The sequence below is a fragment of the Chiloscyllium plagiosum genome, unplaced genomic scaffold (genome assembly GCF_037043375.1).
Source record: "Chiloscyllium plagiosum isolate Xiang-an unplaced genomic scaffold, Cpla_swu_hap1 HiC_scaffold_1, whole genome shotgun sequence".
Classification (NCBI taxonomy): domain Eukaryota; kingdom Metazoa; phylum Chordata; class Chondrichthyes; order Orectolobiformes; family Hemiscylliidae; genus Chiloscyllium; species Chiloscyllium plagiosum.
In genome coordinates this window covers 139,466,535-139,488,620 of record NW_028270139.1, presented here as the reverse complement: position 1 = coordinate 139,488,620, position 22,086 = coordinate 139,466,535, and the positions used below count along the sequence as shown (strand labels likewise).

The following is a 22,086-nucleotide window of genomic DNA, read 5'->3' as shown; positions in this document are numbered from 1 at the left end:
CCCATTCCCCTACATTTACCCCTTCGCCTAACAATTCCCCTACATTTACCCCTTCGCCTAACACTACAGGCAATTTAGCAAGGCCAATTCACCTAACCTGCACATGTTTGGACTGTGGGAGGAAACTGGAGCACCCGGAGGAAACTTACGCAGACACGGGGAGAATGTGCAAACTCCACACAGTCAGTCGTCTGAGGTGGGAATTGAACCCGGGTCTCTGGCGCTGTGAGGCAGCAGTGCTAACCACTGTGCCACCGTGCCGCCCACTATGTTTCCGTTCCACAGGGCAGTGGAATACACTGTACAGTAATGGTCACCATACCAACAGAAGGATACATGCATTGAAAAGCGAGGGGGAACAGGCCAGCATCCACTATAGTTTAGAAGAGTTTAAGTGACTTAACTGAAACTTATAAAGATCCTGAGGGACCTGTCTTTACTCCCTGAAGCACATTTTGTTTTTCTATTGAGGCATCTTAAATGTTGTTGTATTCTTTATTTAGCCACCATGTCAGTTAGGACTGCATAAAACATGATTTTATGTCGTAGGAAGGATACAATAAAGCTAGAGAAGGAACAGAAGACATTTACTCAGATGTTGCCAGGTATGGAAGGTTTGAGTTATAAAGAAAGGCTGGGACTTTATTCACTGGAGCTTAGGAGGTTTAGAGGCAACCTGATAGAAGTTTATAAAATAATGAGGGGTATAGATAGGGTTCATGGTGATTGCCTTTTACATTGGATAGGGGATTTCAAGACTGGGGGCATATTTTTAAAGTGAGGAGAGAGAGATTTAGAAAAGACAAGAGGGGCAATTTTTTTTAAAAACATAAATGCTAGTTCACATGTGGAATGAACTTCCTGAAGAAGCAGTGGATGTGGGCACATTTACAATACTTAAAAAGACATTTGGCTAAGTACATGAATGGGAAAGGTTTGGAGGGATATGGGCTAGAATCAGGCAGGTGGGACTAGTTTAGGTTCAGCATGGACTGGTTGGACCAAAGGGTCTGTTCCCATGCTGTATGACTGTGACTCAATGACTTGTATCAATTATATCTATTTGCTTGGTTATTTGGTAACACATCAACTTGATTGCACAAAATGTGAAGTTTCTCAACCATTAGAAATTTTATTTTAAATCATGACAAAGTATGAAACAGAAGTTCTGCTTAACCTGAAGACTCCTTCAGTGGTCACCGAACATTCAATGGTGTCCTTTTTGGATTAAAAGGTAATAAAATATGGATTATTGAGTTTTAAATTCTACTAACTGATTCTAATAATGGGGACTTTCGTAGACTAAAGTGGTTCTACAAACAAAACACACAAAATGGATGTAGTGATTATCTGACCTCAAGTTGACCATTTCACAACACCAATGGAACAGAATCAGGCACAGTCAGAACTAAAACTAATATTTTATCAAAAGCTACTGAAACCAGTCAGCTCAGTCACACGTGAAGAAACCTCCATCTCCTATTTCGATTGAAATCTTTATGCAAATTGTTACCTATTAGAGATGAAGTCGCCTACAATTAACAAACTTAAAGAAATATAACATCAGCAGAAAGAATATATAAACAAGCTGATACTGCAGGGAAACGTTTCTGGCAGAGCAAGGGTACAGTTTGTAATTGTCTAACTGTGAGAAGTTCATGTCCTACGCCTCTCAGAAAGGACGAAACACCCGAAGACAACATGAGTTGGAAACGTGAGCGTTTAGAACTTAAAGATATCTGCAATACTGACTGCTGTTGCTATGCTAAAACACCACTAACCAACTGTGGTCTCAAGTTAAGATCTTCAGGACACTGTTAGGACTTTAAACTATATATTCTGTTATCTTCCAGATGTATGGGACACTATCCCCTTTTAACTGTGGTCATGTTCATGCGTGTGTTCGTGCAATACACATGTATGTCAGGGGTGTTTAGCAATAATAGACCATAAGATCCTAAGACAGAGGAGCAGAATTGGTGTCCTAGGCTCAACCATCTTTAGCTGCTTCATTAAATGACTTTCCCTCAATCATAAGGTTAGAAGTGGGAATGTTAGCCAATGAATTGCATCATTCATTACTCCTCAGACAATATTCAGGCTTGGGTAGACAAGTGATAAGTAACATTTGCACCACATAAATGCCAGGCAAATGACCAACTCAAACAAGAGACAATCTAATCATTGCCCCATGATATGCGATGGTGTTACTATCACTGAATCTCCCCCTACCAACATTCTTGGAGTTACCACTGATCAGAAATTCAACTGCACTTGCCATATAAACACATGGTCTACAAACAGCAGGTCAAAGGATAGGAATACTGCAGCAAATAATATAGAACATAAGAGAGATCCAGGTATTCAGGTCCATTGAACCCTGAAGATGGCAACACAGGTCGATGGAGTGGTCAAAAAGGCATATGGCATGCTTTTTCTTTCATTGGACGGGGTACTGAGTACAAGAGTTGGCAGGTCTATTGCAGTTGTATAGGACTTTGGTTAGGCCACATTTGGAATACTGCATACAGTTCTGCTCGCCACATTACCAAAAGGATGTGGATACTTTGGACAGGATGTAATGGGGGGTCACCAGGTTCACCTGGTATGAAGGGTGCTAGCTATGAAGAGAGGTTAAATTGATTAGGATTATTTTCATTAGAAACAGGAAGGTTGAGGGGGGAACCTGATTGAGATCTACAAAGTCATGAGAGGTATAGACAGGGTGGATAGCAAGAAGCTTTTTCCTCAGAGTGAGGGACTCAATGACTAGGACGAAAGAGTTCAAGGTGAGAGGAGAAAAGTCTAAGGGAGATATGCGTGGAAAATACTTCATACCTGAAACGTGTTGCAAGCGTAGATGGTAGAGGCGGACGTGATAGTATCATTTAAGATGTATCTCGACAGATACATGAATGGGCAGACAGCAAAGGGATACAGATCCTTACAAATTAGGCGACAGGTTTAGATAGAGGATCTGGATTGGCGCAGGCTTGGAGGGCCGAAGGGACTGTTCCTGTGCTGTAACTTTCTTTGGTTTTTCTTTATGAAACTGTACAGATCAGGAATGGGCCCTTTGGCACATGACTTTGTGCCATACATGACAATCCCTTCTGCCTGCCATTGGTCCATATCCCTTCATTTCTTGAATATTGATGTGTTTATCTAAAGGTTCCTTAAATATCCTATTGTGTCTACCTCCACCACCACCCCTGGCAGTGCATTCCAAATTCCAACCACACTAAAAAAAAACTTGGCTCTTCTAATCTGAAATGCATGCCCCCTAGTACTTGACATTTTAACTCTGGGGAAAAAAAAAGAGATTCTGACCATCAACCCCATCTATGCATCTCATAATTTTATAAACTGCTATTAAGTCCCCTTTCAGCCTCCAGTGCTTAAGAGAAAACAACCTGAGTTTTTCTAGCCTCTCCTTATACTCATACCCTCTAATCCAGGCAGCATCCTGCTAAATTTCTTCTGCACCCTCTCCAAAGCCTGCACATCCTTTCTGTAACATGATGACCAAAACTGAATGCACTTAAGCGTGGCTTAATCAAACTCTTATAAAGCTGCAACATGACATCCTGACTCCTCAAAGCCTGTCCACGATCTGCAAGGGCACACATCAGGAGTGTGATGGAATACTCCCCACTTGCCTGGATGAGTGCAGCTCCAACAATACTCAAGAAGCTTGACACCATGCAGGACAAAGCAGCTGCTTGATTGTCACCACACCCACAAACATCCACCATTGAAGCTCAGTAGCAGCAGTATGCATATCTATAGTACACACTCCAGAAATTTGCCAAAGATGCTTAGATAACACCTTCCAAAACATGCAACCACTTCTACCTTGAAAGACAAAAATAAAAGTCAGGATGGAGTGCAAATTGGAGGGGAACTTGGAGTATCCAAGCTTGGAACAATATCACCATTCCTTTTTTGTCATCATTCCACTCAGTGCCAATTGCCGGCTGGAGTAGAAGTCAGAATAAAATTTAAAAACTAATGGCAGAACAAAGAAGTGCGTCATGAATGACTGTAACAAATGAAAATGGTTGCCAAATCCTGATTCTTTGCCAAAGCTCACTACCTCATTTTTGGAAGGGAAGAAACAAAAGTTGTGTTAAACTCTGACAGAATTCCACAGATTTCCCACCCACCGGCTTAAGAAATTCTTCCCATCTAAATTTGAAAGGTTAATCCCTTTACTCTGTCTCTGCTATCAGTGGAGGCTTCATCTTGCACTCAATCCAGTATTCTCTCAATTTCGATCAGATTCCACACATCCTTTTGAACTCCATCAAGCACAGACCCAGAGTCCTCAACTGCTCTTGTGACAAGCCATTCATGCCCAGAATTACTTATATTAACCTCCACTGGACTCCCTAATCCAAGGCTATTCTACTTGAGATATGGGGTTCAAAGCTGCTCACAATAGTCCAAATATGATCTGACCAGAACCTATACAGCTGCAGCAGTACACCTGTGGGCTTACATTCTACACCTTTTCAAATGCTAACATGGCACTTGCCTTTCTAACTGCTAAGTGAACCTGCATATTAGCCTTAAGAGAATCCTCAAATAGGCCTTCCAAGTCCCTATGCGCTTCAAATTTCTGAAGCCTTTCCCCATTTAGAAAATAGGTCTCTATTCTTCCTACCAAAGCACATCCCACATTGTATCCCACATTATATCTCATCTGCCATTTCTTTGCCTCCTCTCCTAGCCTGTCCAAGTCTTGTTGCAGCCTCCCCACTTCCTTAGCACCACCTGTCCCTCCACCTATCTTTGTGTTATCTAAAAACTTAGCAACAATATCCTCAGTTCATTCTTCTAGATCGTTAAATGTATAACATGAATAGCTGCAGTCCCAACACTGACCCTGTGAAACTCCACTCGTCACTGGCTGCCATCCTGAAAAAGATCTCATTATCCCCATTATCTGCCTTCTGCCAGTCAGCCAATCTTCTGCCCATGCCATAACCCTGCCCCAACACCAAGGGCTCTCATCTTATTTAGCAGCCTCTTGTGCAGAAACTTGTCAAAGGCCTTCTAGAAATCTAAATAGATCATATTGACTGACTCTCCTTTATTGAAATGGCTCATGACCTCCTAAAAGAATTTTAACAGATTTGTCACACATGATTTTTATTCAAGAAATTATTTGAATTGGCTCATTTTCCTCAAGACCTAATTACTAAACATTTTTGTTGGCGAAAGATCTAACTAGATAAGAATTTTAACCGCTTATTGTGGCCAACTGAGAAAGTTGAAGAGAGGTATGCCAATTCACCCCTCCACACACTGTAACACCACACACTGGAATAGTTTGCCTTATTATGACATTTGCACAATCAAACCCAAAATAACATGCAATTTAAAAAAAGGATGAGCTTAAAAAGTTAACTCATTAGAACGGTTCTAAAATTTACCAAAACTACCAAATCATCATGTAGGAATTCCATCTTAATAATCTTTGAATTTGGTAGGTATAAATAGCGAATGAAGGATCTGGATTTGAAGGTTTAATCTGCCATACTAAGAATGTGTATCGGGTATAAACAGGCAGGGAAGGAGTTAAGTTCTGAGTTTTGTTAAGTAAGAGGTTCGGCCGAGCATGACTCAGATCAGATAAGAACTTGCAGTTAACAATGGGGTGCTAGAGGCAAGGGTAATGGGTTAACAAAGTGGAAAAGCAGTCATTATGGAAAGGCATTTAACAATATGAGGTAGCATTCAGTATGTGAGGTCAGTTTAACAAAGTGAAAAGCATTATATGAAGCCAGTTATTCACTGTGTAACAGCAGATGGCTTAGTGTTTACTACTGACACTCGCCGATTCGAACTGTCACCCAATCAATATGTATGTTGCCTTATCTGGATGCTCCTCCCTGTAAAATGATTACATAGTTCATTGAGAAACTGCTGTTCCAGAGAAGACCGGGAACCCATGTACCTCTGCACATGGGTAATCTTTCTCTCTCTCTCTCCAGGGCCCGGAATAAAGATGAAGTAGGTAAAACTACACTGTGTCTCTGAGCATTTTGTTTCAACTAAGTGGGGGAAAATGGGACGACAATACATTTTAACTTTCTCAGAATTGTGTTCCGTTATTCGTTAATCTTGAGTTTTGAATTTTAACCATTTGGTGCAACAATAAATAACAAAATCAAATACAAATATAATGTGAATGTACATTTTCCAGATTTTGCTGCACTCAAGATAGCACTAGAAAAATCTCCTTAAAAATAAAATCATCCAACATTGAATTTTACTTATACACAAACCAAGAAATTAATATATATATATATACACACACACACACACACACACATAGTAGCTTTCACAGGCAGAAAGACAGCGAGCAGTTAGTTCATATGACATACTTAAACTCTCCAGGCCGCTGCTCCACTTTGTTTCTCGATGCATATCCATCATCTTCACTCTAATTTCAAAGTAAGAATAAAAACAATTGCTAACAACAGCTATGTTCAACAGTTTGCAAAACAAAATATACCAAACCTATACTGTGCATTTAAATCAGCTTGAGAATAGAGCGAGTTTGTGCATGATTAAACTAATCTCTCAGCACAGCGAATTAATACTAAACTGGAGAATAACAGCCTTGCGAGACGAGAGTGGAATAGAGAAATGAATATAAAAATTCTCATGTTTGTATTTGCTGTAGCACTACCATTGCTGTTAATAGGGATCTAAATGATCCAATGCACACTGCTGTTACACATTATTTCTGGAGGCACAATTAGGAAGTATCAGATGAATATTTTACCATACCCTTCATTTTTTTTTTCCCCTGAGCTTTGCTAGCCTTGTTTCAAAAGCTCAGGGATGAACAATCACACCCAACAAGAAATTCAATAGGCTAAATCTCCCCAATTAATTTTAACATTCAATATAAAAATGCAAATAAAGTAATACAAAGGACCTTGGCCTACCTTTTGGAAAAGGTACTTTTACTTTGGGCAGATCACAAGTTAATGATCACATGCTTGGACAGAAAAGTTATTACAAGAGTTTGACCTCATTCTAGATGCAATATTGAATACAGCTGATCAAGTCATGGAGTAATACAGCACAGAAGCAGAGCCTTTGGCCCAACTCATTCACGCCAAACAAGTTTCCCAAACGGAGCTATTTTTTGGCCCATATCGGACTAAACTTTTCCTATTTTTATACCCATCCAAATGCCTTTTAAATCTTGCAACTGTACCCACACCTACCATTTACTCTGGCAGTTCATTCCACATACAAACCACAGTCCAAGACTAGAGGCACAGGTTCAGGGGGAGAGGGGAAAGATTTAAAAGGGACCTAAGGAGCAACTGTTCACGCAGAGGGTGGTGGAGGTATGGAAATGAGCTGCTAGAGGAAGTGATAGAAGCTGGTACGATTACAACTTTAAAAAGGCATCTGGGTGGGTATATGAGTACATAGAACATAACAGCGCAGTACAGTCCCTTTGGCCCTCAATGCTGTGCCCATCTGTCATACCAATCTGAAGCCCATCTAACCTACGCCATTCCATGTACATCCATATGCTTGTCCAATGACGACTTAAATGTACTTAAAGTTGGAAGGATTTCGAGGGATATGGATCGAATGCTGGCAAATGAAACTAGATTTATATACAATAACTGGTCAGCATGGATGAGTTGGACTGAAGGGATTGTTTCCGTGCTGTACATCTCTATATCTCTGAGATCACCCCTCTAATTTCCTTGGTCCGTAGGAAGAAGAATTTCTTATTCATGCCGAAAACTAAAGTGGATTCTCAGTTGTTACTCAATGCTTCAATACATGCCAGAACTAACATCAATTATTCCTGTTAGATTACCAAACTACAGATGTTCACAAATTTTAATTTGATTAATAGTGCAAATTGTGCCATTTCACTTCAATGTAAAAAGTGGTCATGCTTCAGTCAAATTACAAAATCCTTCCGTGAAGAAAAGCATCATTTGAATGAAAGCAACTTGTTTTGCTTTTTTAAAAACCCCTTGTTACGTTTACAAAGCTGTGACGAGTCTCCATGGTTTCCATTGTTCCCTCTGTTCAAGGTTGTGTTTCATGTTGGGATCATAAATCATTTCATACACAGGGACCAAATGATAGGGAACACCAGCCTCAATATCTCCAGCCCGATTAATTCACACACTTACGCCTTGCTAAAATTCAGCAATTTTGTGACACTCAATCTCTCTCTATACATTACTGTAACAGCAAAATATCTGTACACAAATACACGGTGGTTTCATCCACTTAAGTCTAAAATATGAGATGCACAAAACTTTTACTAATAGAATGAGATTGTGCTTGCTTAATATTTGGATTCAAGAGGCATGTTAAACACAAATCTTCTTCATGAGCTCCAAGTTGGATCTGACATACATAATTTTTTGTTAAGCAAGGGACATTAACCAAAGGCAGGAATGTGAAATTTGGCCACAGGTCAGCTATGATCTCACTCAAATCGCCAAACACGCTCAAGTTGCCAAATTGCTTACTCCTGTTCCTAAGTACATATTTTTAAATTATAATCTTTCCCTTCTTCTTCTTATGGTGTATCTAGTTTCTTCTTAAATTAATATTGCTAGATAGCAAGAGCCATTTTCTCATCATTTTCTTCTACTTTCCCTGTCAAGTATTTGTGACAATCTTATCAGGGGCCTCCATTGTGCTCCTTTCCTCAAAAAACAATTTCTCTGTATCTACACTATCAAAACGCTTCATAACTTTAACAAACTCAATTAATTCACTCATCAGCTTGGACTTTTCTTGATAGGTTTACCCTTCTTTGTCGTAGCTATCATTCTTGTAAAACTGCACTCAGACTTCTAAATGTAGTCTATATAATGTACAGCACAAGGTTAACACAATATCCCTCCTTTTCATTTCTCTCCCTCTAGGAATAAGGCCTTAATATGCTCTTTTTGTGTAGTTCCACAGACATAAGGAACAATTTTCGTGATTATTTGTACTGTTATGAAGTTGAAGGTGTGTACTGTACCTTTAAGAGATAGTGAATGCTGTTTTGCACTGATAGGTTACAAGCATCTGTCATATGACTAGCTCGCAGTCTCAGAGTCTACTGGAAAGTCGAAAATGTGTTGACAAAAAAGTGCAAAGGTTTTCTGTATTCTATCCAAAGCAACAAAAAAAACCCCTTCTTTCCAGGTTGCCTTGCACAGTTGAAAGACATAAGGGTAGGGTTTTGCTGATGTTTAGAAATAGAAGTGAAGTGAAGTGCAGATAACAATCATGATTGGACATTTTCAAATGGCTCACATTTTCAAAACATTCCAACATTAATGACAAACTGGCTGAAGTTTTCAGTGAGGGTTCAAAAGAAAAATTTCCATCAGAATGCTTCAGTTGTCTGGGATATGGGACAGAGAGAAAAAAAGATTAGCATCATGACATGTAGCTTAAGTCAATCCTTTCGGTGACAATGAAATTGAGAAATTATTTTGAATGCTTGACTGAGTTTCAAAGCTACAATTATCTTTGCAAGGGATTTTCTGCCACATACTCCTAATATTTTCATGATTAACAACAGGGTTTAAAGCACATGGAACCATGTGAAAATTCAACCTGGAAAATTCTCAGTCAGTCCTAGAAAATGCAATGATTGTGGTGGCAAATTCACCTTTATACTTTGGTTGGCGGAACAGTGAGTGGCAGAAGAAGAAACAGTGAGCAGTTGTTGCTCCTACAACAGATATGACACACCCATGTTGCTGTTCAAGTTCCTCCCATAACCTGTCCCACTCCCTCAAACTTATTTTTCTGATCGTGTCATTTTACTTGCCAGGAATGTCCTGGTTTCTAGGCTTGCACAACAATCTGAAATGTTGAGAAGGACCCCACCACAGGTGGCAGCGAATAATTCCAAGAGCTTCTTGAGCTCCTCACCATTATGTGGGTGGTACAGTGGTTAGCACTGGAGCCTCACAGCGCTAGAGACCTGGGTTCAATTTCCGCCTCAGGCGATTCTCTGTGTGGAGTTTGCACATTCTCCCAGTGTTTGAGTGGGTTTCCTCCGGGTGCTCCGGTTTCCTCCCACAATCCAAAAATGTGCAGGTTAGTGAATTGGCCATGGTAAATTGCCCGTAGTGTTAGGTGAAGGGGTAAATTTGGGGGAATGGGTCTGGGTGGGTTGCGCTTCGGCGGGTCGGTATGGACTTGTTGGGGCGAAGGGCCTGTTTCCACACTGTAATCTAACCTAATCTAAATCTAAATGTATGGAAACTAGAGGTGGTGGGGAGTTAAATCAGTCTTCCTCTTGAAGTAGTTTCTGACCAACTACTGGATATGAATGGTGTCAGGTTAAAACCAGAGCACCCACCCTACACTTTGGAGTAGCCAGTGGACAGAGCGCAAGTCTAACTTGAGACCAGCTCTGGAAGAGCAGGTCTTAGTTTTGGCTTTGGCAGATATCACCAGAGACCACTGCTATCAGGTTGGACCCATGCCACTGCTTTACACATTTGTTCCACTGCTATGGAATCTGTGCCCTGGAGATTCTGCTTAAAGTTGCATCTAAGCCTGGCTTCAATTGGAGCATATGCACACTGTGGGAGAGGTCGGCAGCCCAGACTGGGAGTTGTACACCCATCCCAGTGGAGGTGCACCAAGATGATTCCATTTTAAATTCTGTTTAGCTCAGTTCTTGGAACTGATATTTCAAACAAAAAGAGCCATGAACTGATCTTGAGCAGAAAGATGTTTATTATCCTGTGCACAAGAAAACATATCTAAATTTGTCAGTGATGTTCAATCGGCTAACAATTGAAATTCTAAAAATTAGACTACAACATTGAATCTCCTTTCTTCTACTAAACTTCATAAATATCAACAATATCTTTCTCTATAGCCTTGTGATTTCTGGTTCACTGCATCAAATAGATGAAATTTCACACGAATCTGATTTTAAGCCATTAGGAATTCTGATGCTAAACTCTAAATTTAAAAGAAAATACTCAGGAACAAAGTATGAATAGTATTCTGATCACATGAAAGTCAAAAAGAATCCCTAAAACTTCCAGGTACCTCCATGAAAATGTCAAGAAGAACTGTCAAAAACGTTTGCCCTCCAATTCATGTAGAAATCCAGTATTAACAATTTTAGGAAAATTGCAGATGGAATGAGGTCTTATTACACAAAAATCAGAAATCCAATTCATTTTAGCAGCAATTGAAAAAGAACAATTCCGACATTGTTAGCAGGCAGCTTGGTCACAGAGCATAGGTTCCTTACACATCGTAAGCCTTTCGGAGAGCTGGATCACTGATTTGCTCTCACTGCATCATTTTAGAACAGCGATGCTGTTTTACACTTCAAGAGTTGCATTTTTTCATTTTACAATCATAGAATTTTATTGTTCAGAAAAAGGCAATTTGACTCATCCTGTCTCCAGCTTGTACGCAGCTTGTCCCATTCTCTAACCCTAACTATGTAGCCCTCTAAATTCATCACTTTCAAATATGTATCCAGCTCCCAATGTCATCCACTTTCACCACTCACAGGCAGTGCATTCTAAATCCTAACAATTCTCTGAGTAAAGACATTTCTCCTGTTTGCACTCCTAGCTCTCTGGTCGACAACCTTGAACTTGTGACCCCAGGTAACTAATAGTAATTGACATAGCATAGTGGAAGTAGAATATCCTTCTTGATCCTGTCAAAATTGTTCATAATTTTGAATACCTCAACATGGTCACTTAGTCAGAGTCGCAGAGATGTACAGTACGGAAACAGACCGTTCAAGTCCAACTCGTCCATGACGATCAGATATCCAACACTAATCTAGTCGCATTTGCCAGCATTTGGCCCATATCCCTCGAAACATTTCTGTTCATATACCCATCCAGATGCATTTTAAGTGTTGCAATTATACCAGCCTCCACCATTTTCTCTTGCAGCTCATTCCACATAGGTCACCCTCTGCGTGAAAAAGTTGCCCCTTAGTTCCCATTTAAATTATTCCCCTCTCACCCTAAACCTATGCTCTAGTTCTGGATTCCCCACTCCAGGGAAAATACCTTGTCTCTTTATTCTATCCGTGCCTCTCATGATTTTATAAACCTCTATAAAGTTCATCCCTCAGCCTCCGATGCTCCACGGAAAACAGCCCCAACCTATTCAGCCTCTCCCGATAGCTCAAATCTTCCAAACCTGGCAACATTCTTGCAAAACTTTTCTGAACCTTTCCAAGTTTCACAACATCCTCCCTGTAGGAAGGACATTTCTTAAATCTTCTCTGCTCCAATGTCAGAAGTGCCTTGCCATTACTTCTCCACCTTTTTAATTCTGTGCATGTGCACTGCTCTCCATTTTACCTGATGAAGGTGCAGTACTTTGAAACCTTGCGATTTTAAACAGACCTGTTGGTCAAAGACTCCTGACTTTGTTCAACCTGGTCCAACACCAGCATCTCCTCATCATTCGCTGCTCTAAACGAGAATTAAACCCAATTTCTCCAATCTTTCCTTGTATCTAAAATCTCTCATTCATGATATCATTCCCGTTAACTGCCCTTGGACTCTTTCCAGGGCTTTACCAGTTTTCCTTCAACAAAAAAGGTGCCCAGAGCTGAACACAACACTCCAAATATCATTTGACCAATGATTTATGGTGTGGCATCAATTTCTTGCTTTTATACTCTATGCCTCTATCTACAAACCCCAAGGATCATGTAAACCTTCATATTAACTTTTTTAGCTTGCCTAGCCAACTGTAGAGAATCATGTACATGAACTCTAAGGCCATCGGCTTCTGTACTCCCCTCAAAGTTGTACCATTGAGCCTATATTGTTCATGCAGGTTTCTTCTTCCAAAATGCATTATCTCACTTTTCTCTGCATTGAAATTCATCTGCCAGGTGTCTGACAAGTTGGCTAACTTGCTAATGTCACTCTGAGTTCATTCAATGTCAGCCTCCCAATTCATTATTCTCCCTAGCTTGGCATCATCGGCAAATTTAGAGGTTTTGCTTTCAACATCCCTCTTCAAGTTGTTTATATAAATCAGTAAAAACAAGGGTCCCAACACTGATCCCTGGGGAACACCACTTTCAACAAGTCTATAATCTGAGAAACACCCACCCATATCTGTTTCCTGCTTTCACCCAAATTCTAATCCATGCTGAAATGGACCCATCAATCTCAAACAGCTCTAATTTGCAAACCGATCTGCCATGTTGCACTGTATCAAATGCTTTCTCAAAATCCAAATGTACAACATCCACAGCACTCCCAATCATCTTGTCAAAGAACAGAATCAAATGTATCAGACATGACCTGCCCTTGACAAATCCACATTGACCATCTTGGATAAACTTATTTTTCTGTAAGTATACATTTACATTGTCCTGAATGATGGCCTTCATCATTTTTCCCCACTATGGACAGCAAGCTGAATGGTCTCAGTTTCCTGAGTTATCCTTTACCCCTTTCTTAAACAAAGATAGTACAATTATTATGGACCAGGCCAAAGCCCCTTCAAAATATATCAAGGATGTAGCCGAGATACCAATATTTTCTTATTTAAAGACAACTGTAAGATGCTGTGTTCCAGATGTAATTCAAGTGGTTACACTACTCAGCTTTTGTGGTATTAAAGAGTTAACTTGCTCTGCTGACCTGGAGATTGGATGTCCTGAGGGAAGGGTGGGATGTCTCTGACTTACAGATAGATTGTAAGAAATTGCATTATCTCCTATTATTCAGAGCTATTTACATAGGCATTTCCTCGCCATTTAGAGCAATTTACATTGTCATCTCCTATTATTTACATTTTCATCACCTATTCAGAAATCAATAGGAGCATCGCAGTTGGAATTTCACAACTCCCCTCGAGTTACAAAAAATACAATTCATACCAGCTCTAGCTATTAAGGCATGCTTTGCATTACATTGTTTCTGGGGATGATGTGGTCACTACAATGCATCTTGAGTGGCATGTGACTGTGAGGGGGATGGCTGGGGGTTGTCTTGTGGGCATTACTGACTGTGATGTAAAGTGGGCATTACTGACTGTGATGTAAAGATTTTGTATCAAGGGCGGACTGTTTCCTTTGTTCGGGGAGAGCTGTTAACATGATTCCACAAGCCTGCAAGGTGTGTGTGTTAAAAGTTCCTCCAGAAAGTTTGTACTGAACTGTGCTTAACAAAAGTTTGCTTGTTCACAGAAGTTGGTATGTTGCAGTTGCATCAAGTGTGCAAGAAAAATCTCAGAAAAAGAACTTAACACTTGATGCAAAATACACTTGTTTCTTATACTACAGTTAAAATACCATCAAAAACACAAATTTGTATAACTTGAACTCCATTGGAAAACTGAACATAACTACTAATTATCAGCCCTTCCATTACAGTAACATCCTACAAACACAGCCCTGACAAAGGATAGTCTCACATGCAATATTTTCCCAGTCCAGGAGGAAAGAATATCCAAAGAAAAATCAGTGAGAGGAGTGAGAGGAGTGAGAGGAGTGAGAGGAGTGAGAGGAGTGAGAGGAGTGAGAGGAGTGAGAGGAGTGAGAGGAGTGAGAGGAGTGAGAGGAGTGAGAGGAGTGAGAGGAGTGAGAGGAGTGAGAGGAGTGAGAGGAGTGAGAGGAGTGAGAGGAGTGAGAGGAGTGAGAGGAGTGAGAGTAACTTGAACAATTTGCTGTAGCAGGGACAGATATAATCGCAATTTCAAGACTCCCAACAACTACTGCAAGTTAAATTATAACTGGGATTCTGTGGGAGCCTGACTTCACCTGTCCATGCTGCTTCTATTGTTCAGACTTCAAAAAGATAACCCCATGGTCCCAAGCTGTTTACTTCACTGGCTTTGGACAGACTGCTCAATACCTTTGTCTCAACCTCTCTTCATAAATAAAACAAGACAAAATACATCTCTTAAAGCCACAGTATTGTCACACAATTATAATACCTCCATCTCATGAAATTAACCCTGTTTTCACAGAGGCCTGGAAAATTTCTGTCAAAGGTTCTGAGATTTGCTGCTTTACCTCCCTCAGCAATCTAGGATGCACCCCATCCGGGTCTGGGGATTTACCTACCTGGAGTGCTGCCAGTCTTCTTAGCACCTCTTCTTCACCTTTCACTGTATTGCTCAGTTGTTCAACACCCACATTTCAAATTGTGACATTGCTTCTGCTTTTACCAAATTCAAAAGTGGAAACAAAGTACTCCTTTCATACTCCTGCCACACCCTTTGCCTCAGTGAGTAGTTACCCTACTATTTTGTTCTGAGCCCCACCTGAATCCTTCACCAATGTTTTATTATTAGTATGTTCGAAGAACATTTTACTATTTCTTTTAGCGCAGTTGGTCATCCTTTCTTCATGCTTCTTCTTAGCCTTCGCCTTTCTGATTTCTATTGCTATTATCGGAAGGATGTTGTGAAACTTGTTCAGAGAAGATTTACAAGGATGTTGCCTGGGTTGGAAGATTATAGCGATAAGGAGAGGTTGAATATGCTATTTACCCTGGAGTGTTGGAGGCTGAGGGGTGACCTTGTAGAGGTTTATAAAATCATGAAGGACATGGATACGATAAATAGACAAGGTGTTTTCTCTGGGGTGGGGGAGTCCAGAACTAGAGGGTATAGGTTTAGGGTGCGAGGGGAAAGGTATAAAAGGGACCAAAAGGGCAACTTTTTCACAAAGAGTGAGGTGCTTGAATGGAATGAGCGACCAGAGGAAGTGGTGCAGGCTAGTACAATTACAAATTTAAAAAGGCATCTGGCTGGGTATACGAATAGGAAGGATATGGGCCAAGTACTGGCAAATGGGGCTAGATTAGGTTAGGATATCTGGTCAGCATGGACGCATTGGACTGAAGGGTCTGCTTCCATGCTGTACACCTCTATGATTCTATATGCCTCCTTTCCTTTCCATTTATTTTCTCATCAAATCCTAGAACAGTGATGAACATAATGATATGTAGTACTCATCTGGTGTTAACACAACTCTTGTATACTTGGGACTTAAGATCAACTTTGGAAACTCAAAATAGGGGTATATACCTGCCAAGCATGTCCCAACAGAAAACAGCTAATCCAGCAAAAGGTCTTCCCTGATTATATGGGTAGTTTTAACCTACTTGATATTGGTCACAGATAAACACTAAGAGAAGATTGCTTCTTACTTGCACAGACAAGCTGGAAGCAGGAAACACAAATATCAAACTGTAACCACGAGGATACTCTTCAGAGACAGGGGTCAAGTTGAAGGAAACTTTATTCAGTGGATATCTGGATGTATTTGATTTCTAAGTGACCAATGCTGACATAAAAAAGTGCAATGTATCAGCAGAAATACTGTTTCGTCACCAAGGTTCTAGAACTTTCTTGAAGATGGAGTCACAGTTAGACAGGTGAGCGAAGGTGGTGTTTGGTATGCTGGCCTTTCTTGGTGAATGCATTGAGTACAGGAATTGGAATGGCATGTTGTGGCTATATAGGACATTCGTTGACAAGGAGGCTGGAAGCCAGGCAGCATCAGGGGAGGTGGAGAAGTCAACGTTTCGGGGAGACCAAACATAAACATACGTCTTCCGCCATACATAGATGACCCAGGCTGAACTGGAGCATTCATTGACTTGGCCCACAACTTCCAAATAAGACCAAACTTAAGTCTTCTTCAGAACTGGGGCTGGGTGTAAAGGGAGCTGCAGATAAAGGAGGTGGGCGGGAAGTGGGGCGGTGAGGTAGGGACAGGTGAACATAGGTAGAGGGTCTGACCTGGTTGGTCGATGGGAGGAATGAATCTGGTTGGTAGCTGGACGGAAGGGTTGATTAGAGGAATAGAAGGGAGGGATGGGCTGGGAAGGGAGGTTATTTGAAATTGGAGAACTCCTCTGGGCTATAGGCCTTCAATTTGCAGTCTGATTCGCTGTGACAATGGAGGAGACCAAGACTAGTCATGTCAGAAAGGGAGTGGGAAGGGGAATTAAAATGGACGGTGACTGGTAGTCTGGTCAGCCCTAGGGGGCCGGCTGAGATGCTCGACAAAACATGCCCTGAATTTATGTTTGGTCTCTCCAATGTAGAAAAGGCCACATCGGGAGCACCGGATTCGGTAAACTTGGTTGGAAAGGCAGGTGAACCTTGTCTCACCTGGAAGGATTGTTGGGGCCCTGGGTGGAGGTGAGGGGGGGTGGTGTGCTGGCAGATTTTGCATCTTTTACATGGGAGTTCGAGGGGGGGGGGGGGGGGGAGGAGAGGTTGGTGGGCAGAGTGGCGTGAACCAAAGGTTGGTGAAGAGAATGGTCCTTGCAGAAGGCAGGGGAGTGGCAGGGTGAGATGTTTTTGGTGAAGGGTTCGAGTTGGAGTTGGCAGTAATGTTCAAGGATGATACACTGGATGCGGACACTAATGGGGTGGCAGGTGAGGGCTAAGGGGGAACCCTGTCTTCATTGCACTTAGTGTGGTGGGAGTGGGGAAACGGTTTGAGAGTAGTGGAACGGGGAATGGAGGTGGTGTGCTGGAGGGCTGTCTGGATGACCGAGGGGGAAAAAACACGTTGTTCAAAATAGGTGGACATCTGGGATAATTGGGATGGAATGTCTTCTCATCTGAGCAGATGCACCAGTGCTGGAGAAACTGTGAGAATGGGATGGTGTTCTTGCAGGATACCGGGTGGGACGACATGTAGTCCAGATATCGCCAGAAATGGAAATGGAGAGGGGAGGGAGGTGTCCAAGATGGACCAAGTGAATTGAGGGTGGGGTGGAAGATGTGGGCCAAGTCAATGAACTGCTCCAGTTCAGCCTGGGAGCAGGACGCTGCACCTATGCAGTCATCTATGTATGGCGGAAGAGTTGGGGCACAGTGCCTGTGTAGGTACTGATGAGAGACTGTTCAAACTAGCTACGCCTGCCTCTGATGGCTAACACCCATCCAAGTGTCCATGGCCACTCCCTGGATTTGAAGGGAATGGGAAGAGTTAAAGGACGGTATCAAGGGTGAGGACTAGTTTGGTGAGGTGGAGGAGGGTATTGATGGAAAGGGACTTGGTGGGTCTGTTGTAGAGGAAGAAGCTGAGGGCCTGAAGGTCATCCTGGTGGGTTACAGAGGCATATAAAGACTGCACATGCACAGTGAAGATAAAGCCTGGAGTGGGGGAACTGAAAATTACTAAAGAGATGGAGGATGTGGCTAGCGTCATGGGTGTAAGTGGGAAGTGTCTGAACCAAAGAGGAAGAGGATAGAGTCGAGATAAGACAAGATAAGTTTGGTGGGGCAGAAGCATGTGGAGATGATGTTTTGGCCGGGGTAGTTAGGCTTGTGGATCTTAGGGAGCAGATAGAACCAGGTAGTGAGAGGCTGGGGAACTAGATGGTTGGAGGCAGTAGAGGGGAGATCACTGGAGGCAATGAGGTCACGGACAGTGTGACTGATTTTGGCCTGATGGGCCACAGTGGGAGGTAGGACATGGCGTTGGAGAGCTGGTGTTCGGCCTCTACAACATTTCTACTTCACCACCCCACTCTTCCACCCCAACCCCACCTCCTTTATCTGCACCGCTTTACATCCACCCCTCGTCCTTTAAAAGGGTTACACCAGAAATGTTGATTTCTGCACCTCCTGCTGCCTGGCTTGCTGTGTTCGTCCAGACTCCTGCTTATCTACCTTGGACTCTAGCATTTGCAGATTTTTGTCTCTAACCAGCACATTGGTTCAACCGCTTTTGGCATACTGCGTTCGGGTCTCCCTGGTGTCGGAAAGATGTTGTGGAACTTGAAAAAGGTACAGAAAAGATTTACAAGCATGTTGCCAAGTAGGATGGTTTGAGCTAATCGGAACAGACTGAATAGGCTGGGTCTGTCTTCCCTGGAACGTTGAAGGCTGAAGGGTTACCTTATAGATTTTTTATATAAAATCATGAAGGTAGGGCAAAGGTTTCTGGTGAGAAGGGAAAAGATATAAAAGGGACTTAAGGGGCAACATTTTCACGCAGAGAGTGGTGCATGTATGGAGTGAGCTGCGAGAGGAAGTAGAGAGGCTAGTACAATTACAACATTTAAAAAGCATCCAGATGGATACATGAAAACGAAGGGTTTAAGAGGAATATGGACCAAATACTGGCAAATGGGACTAGATTTATATAGAATATCTAGTCAGCATGGTCGAGTTGGACCAAAATATCCATTTGTATACTGTACAACTCCATGGATTCTGTATCTCGTTCCCTCACAGCACATGTATTTACACCACATGGACTGCAGCAATGGAAGGAAGTTCACCACAACGTTCTCAAGGGCAACGAGGGTTGGACAATAAATGCAGCCTAGACAGTGACACACACGTCCACATTAACAAATGAAAAAAATCCCTGCCCTTACAAAGGCAAAGGCAGCTATTCAAAGGGAGCCCAGAACCAGAGGTCACAGTTTTAGGATGCTGGGTCAGATACAGTTATTTAGAAATGAGAAGAGGAGAAATTTCTTTGCCTCGTGAGCTTGTGGAATTATCTGCCACAGAAAGGGGCTGAGGCCAAAACATCAAACATTTTCATGAATAGACAGATATAGTTCTGAGGTGAAAGGGGTCAAAGCACATGCAGAAACAGTACTGAGCTGGAGATCACCATGATCATAATGAATGGTGAAGCAAGCTTGAAGAGCCAAAATGGCCTACTCCTGCCCCTAGTTCCTAATTTGTTTCAATGTTTCCATCCCAAACTATAAACTTGAGTCATTCATCTTCCTTTAGTGCACAATGGGAATGAGTCACTAATTTTAGCAAGTCAGTTTTGTCAGTTTATACCCCAAACATAAACATTGAAAAAACTGAAAAGCCTACAAATAGTTTGAAAACAAAATCCACAAACAATTATAATAAAGTCAAAGTCAAACTTATCTTTGAAATGGATCAACTCCGTCACCAGAAAGAAAATTCCCATGAGTTCAGAGGATTCCTCAAAAGCACTGAACGTTACAGGAATGCTTATACCGCCCAAATACTCTCAACTATTGTCTTTCACAGTCAAGAATAAGAAAGAAAGATTCTGTTATGGCCAAAATATTGTGAAATAACAACTCTTCTTGTGTGCTTTAACCTTTTTGAAACAGCAATCCTGCATCAAATTTTTGACTGAAAGCAATATAATTAAAATCAAAACAAAATTATTAGATCACCCAGTGTTACTTGTAGGAGCTGCAGAGTTAGTTTCAAATATTTAGAATCATAGGTCTCTAAATTCAAACCCATCCAAACTTAGACACACAATTCAGTACACACTATACACAAAGCCTCAGGCAGAAGATGTGTGACTAGTAAAAATGCTGCAGACTCGAGAAATTCTCTTATACCAGGTTGAAAAGGAATTTCTCAAAAATGTTTGTTTTATTCTCCAATGCAAGTCACGTCCAGAAAAGCCAAGTAGAATTAACACAATTTTAGAAGAAGGAAATGCTGGAGATACCCAGCACTTGTAATAGTATTCTGAAGAAAAGTCATATTGGTTTCGAAACATGAATTCTGTTTCTCTCTCCACAGATCGTGCTGGACCTGCTGAGTCTTTCCAGCAGTTCCTCCTTTTGTTTTCAACTTTAAGCGTCAGATGCCACAATGGCTGTTTAGCTCAGAGTAGCTCCTAAAACTGGAACTGAACCCTCATTTGTTAGTACATACATGACAGTAAGCAAACACCCAATGAAAAAAAAATCACCCAATCCAATTTTGGGTAAGATTTCTTTTTCCAGATAGTTTTGCTCCCACAATTGGACCTGGTTGTTTGCACCCATTTTTAAAAGTCCCAATTGCTAGACTCACCTCCCTCCCCTTCCTGGACCTCTCCATCTCCATCAGTGACGACCGACTTGACACTGACATCTTCTACAAACCCACCGACTCCCACAGCTACCTGGATTACACCTCTTCCCACCCTACCTCTTGCAAAAATGCCATCCCGTATTCCCAATTCCTCCACCTCCGCCGTATCTGCTCCCAGGAGGAGCGGTTCCACCATAGAACACGCCAGATGGCCTCCTTCTTTAGAGACCGCAATTTCCCTTCCCACGTGGTTAAAGATGCCCTCCAACGCATCTCATCCACATCCCGCACCTCCGCCCTCAGACCCAACCCCTCCAACCGCAACAAGGACAGAACGCCCCTGGTGCTCACCTTCCACCCTACCAACCTTCGCATAAACCAAATCATCCGCCGACATTTCCGCCACCTCCAAACAGACCCCACCACCAGGGATATATTTCCCTCCCCACCCCTCTCTGCCTTCCGCAAAGACCGTTCCCTCCGTGACTACCTGGTCAGGTCCACACCCCCCCTACGACCCACCCTCCCATCCTGGCACTTTCCCCTGCCACCACAGGAACTGTAAAACCTGCGCCCACACCTCCTCCCTCACCTCTATCCAAGGCCCCAAAGGAGCTTTCCACATCCATCAAAGTTTTACCTGCACATCCACTAATATCATCTATTGTATCCGTTGCTCCCGATGCGGTCTCCTCTACATTGGGGAGACTGGGCGCCTCCTAGCAGAGCGCTTTAGGGAACATCTCCGAGACACCCGCACCAATCAACCAAATCGCCCAGTGGCTCAACATTTCAACTCCCCCTCCCACTCTGCCGAGGATATGGAGGTGCTGGGCCTCCTCCACCGCCGCTCCCTCACCACCAGACGCCTGGAGGAAGAACGCCTCATCTTCCGCCTCGGAACACTTCAACCCCAGGGCATCAATGTGGATTTCAACAGTTTCCTCATTTCCCCTTCCCCCACATCATCCAGCTTCTAACCTCCAGCAATTCGATCCCCTGACCTGTCCGACCTGCCCAGCTCCGTTTCCACCTATCCACTCCACCCTCTCCTCCCTGACCTATCACCTTCATCTCCTTCCCCACTGACCTATTGTGCTCTATGCCACTCTCTCCCCACCCCCACCCTCCTCTAGCTTATCTCTCCACGCTTCAGGCTCTCTGCCTTTATTCCTGATGAAGGGCTTTTGCCCGAAACGTCGATTTTGCCTGTCCTCGGATGCTGCCAGCACCACTGATCCAGAATCTGGTTTCCAGCATCTGCAGTCATTG

The 22,086-nt window shown here is 42.3% G+C and overlaps 1 protein-coding gene across 7 annotated transcripts in view; it reads right to left on the bottom strand.

Annotated features, from left to right (window-relative positions):
• ctbp1 (C-terminal binding protein 1) overlaps nucleotides 1-22,086 on the bottom strand; it is a 326,682-nt gene that overhangs the window by 169,173 nt on the left and 135,423 nt on the right. For 5 of the 7 annotated variants that reach the window (XM_087991156.1, XM_043707477.2, XM_043707537.2 and 2 more), the window contains one exon: nucleotides 6,393-6,451. The exons of the other annotated variants lie outside the window; for them this stretch is intronic. In XM_087991156.1, coding sequence (XP_087847282.1) covers nucleotides 6,393-6,444 — 52 coding nt within the window. In that variant the 5' untranslated portion in view covers nucleotides 6,445-6,451. Of the gene's footprint in view, nucleotides 1-6,392; nucleotides 6,452-22,086 lie in introns of those variants that run through there. 7 annotated transcript variants of the gene reach the window in all.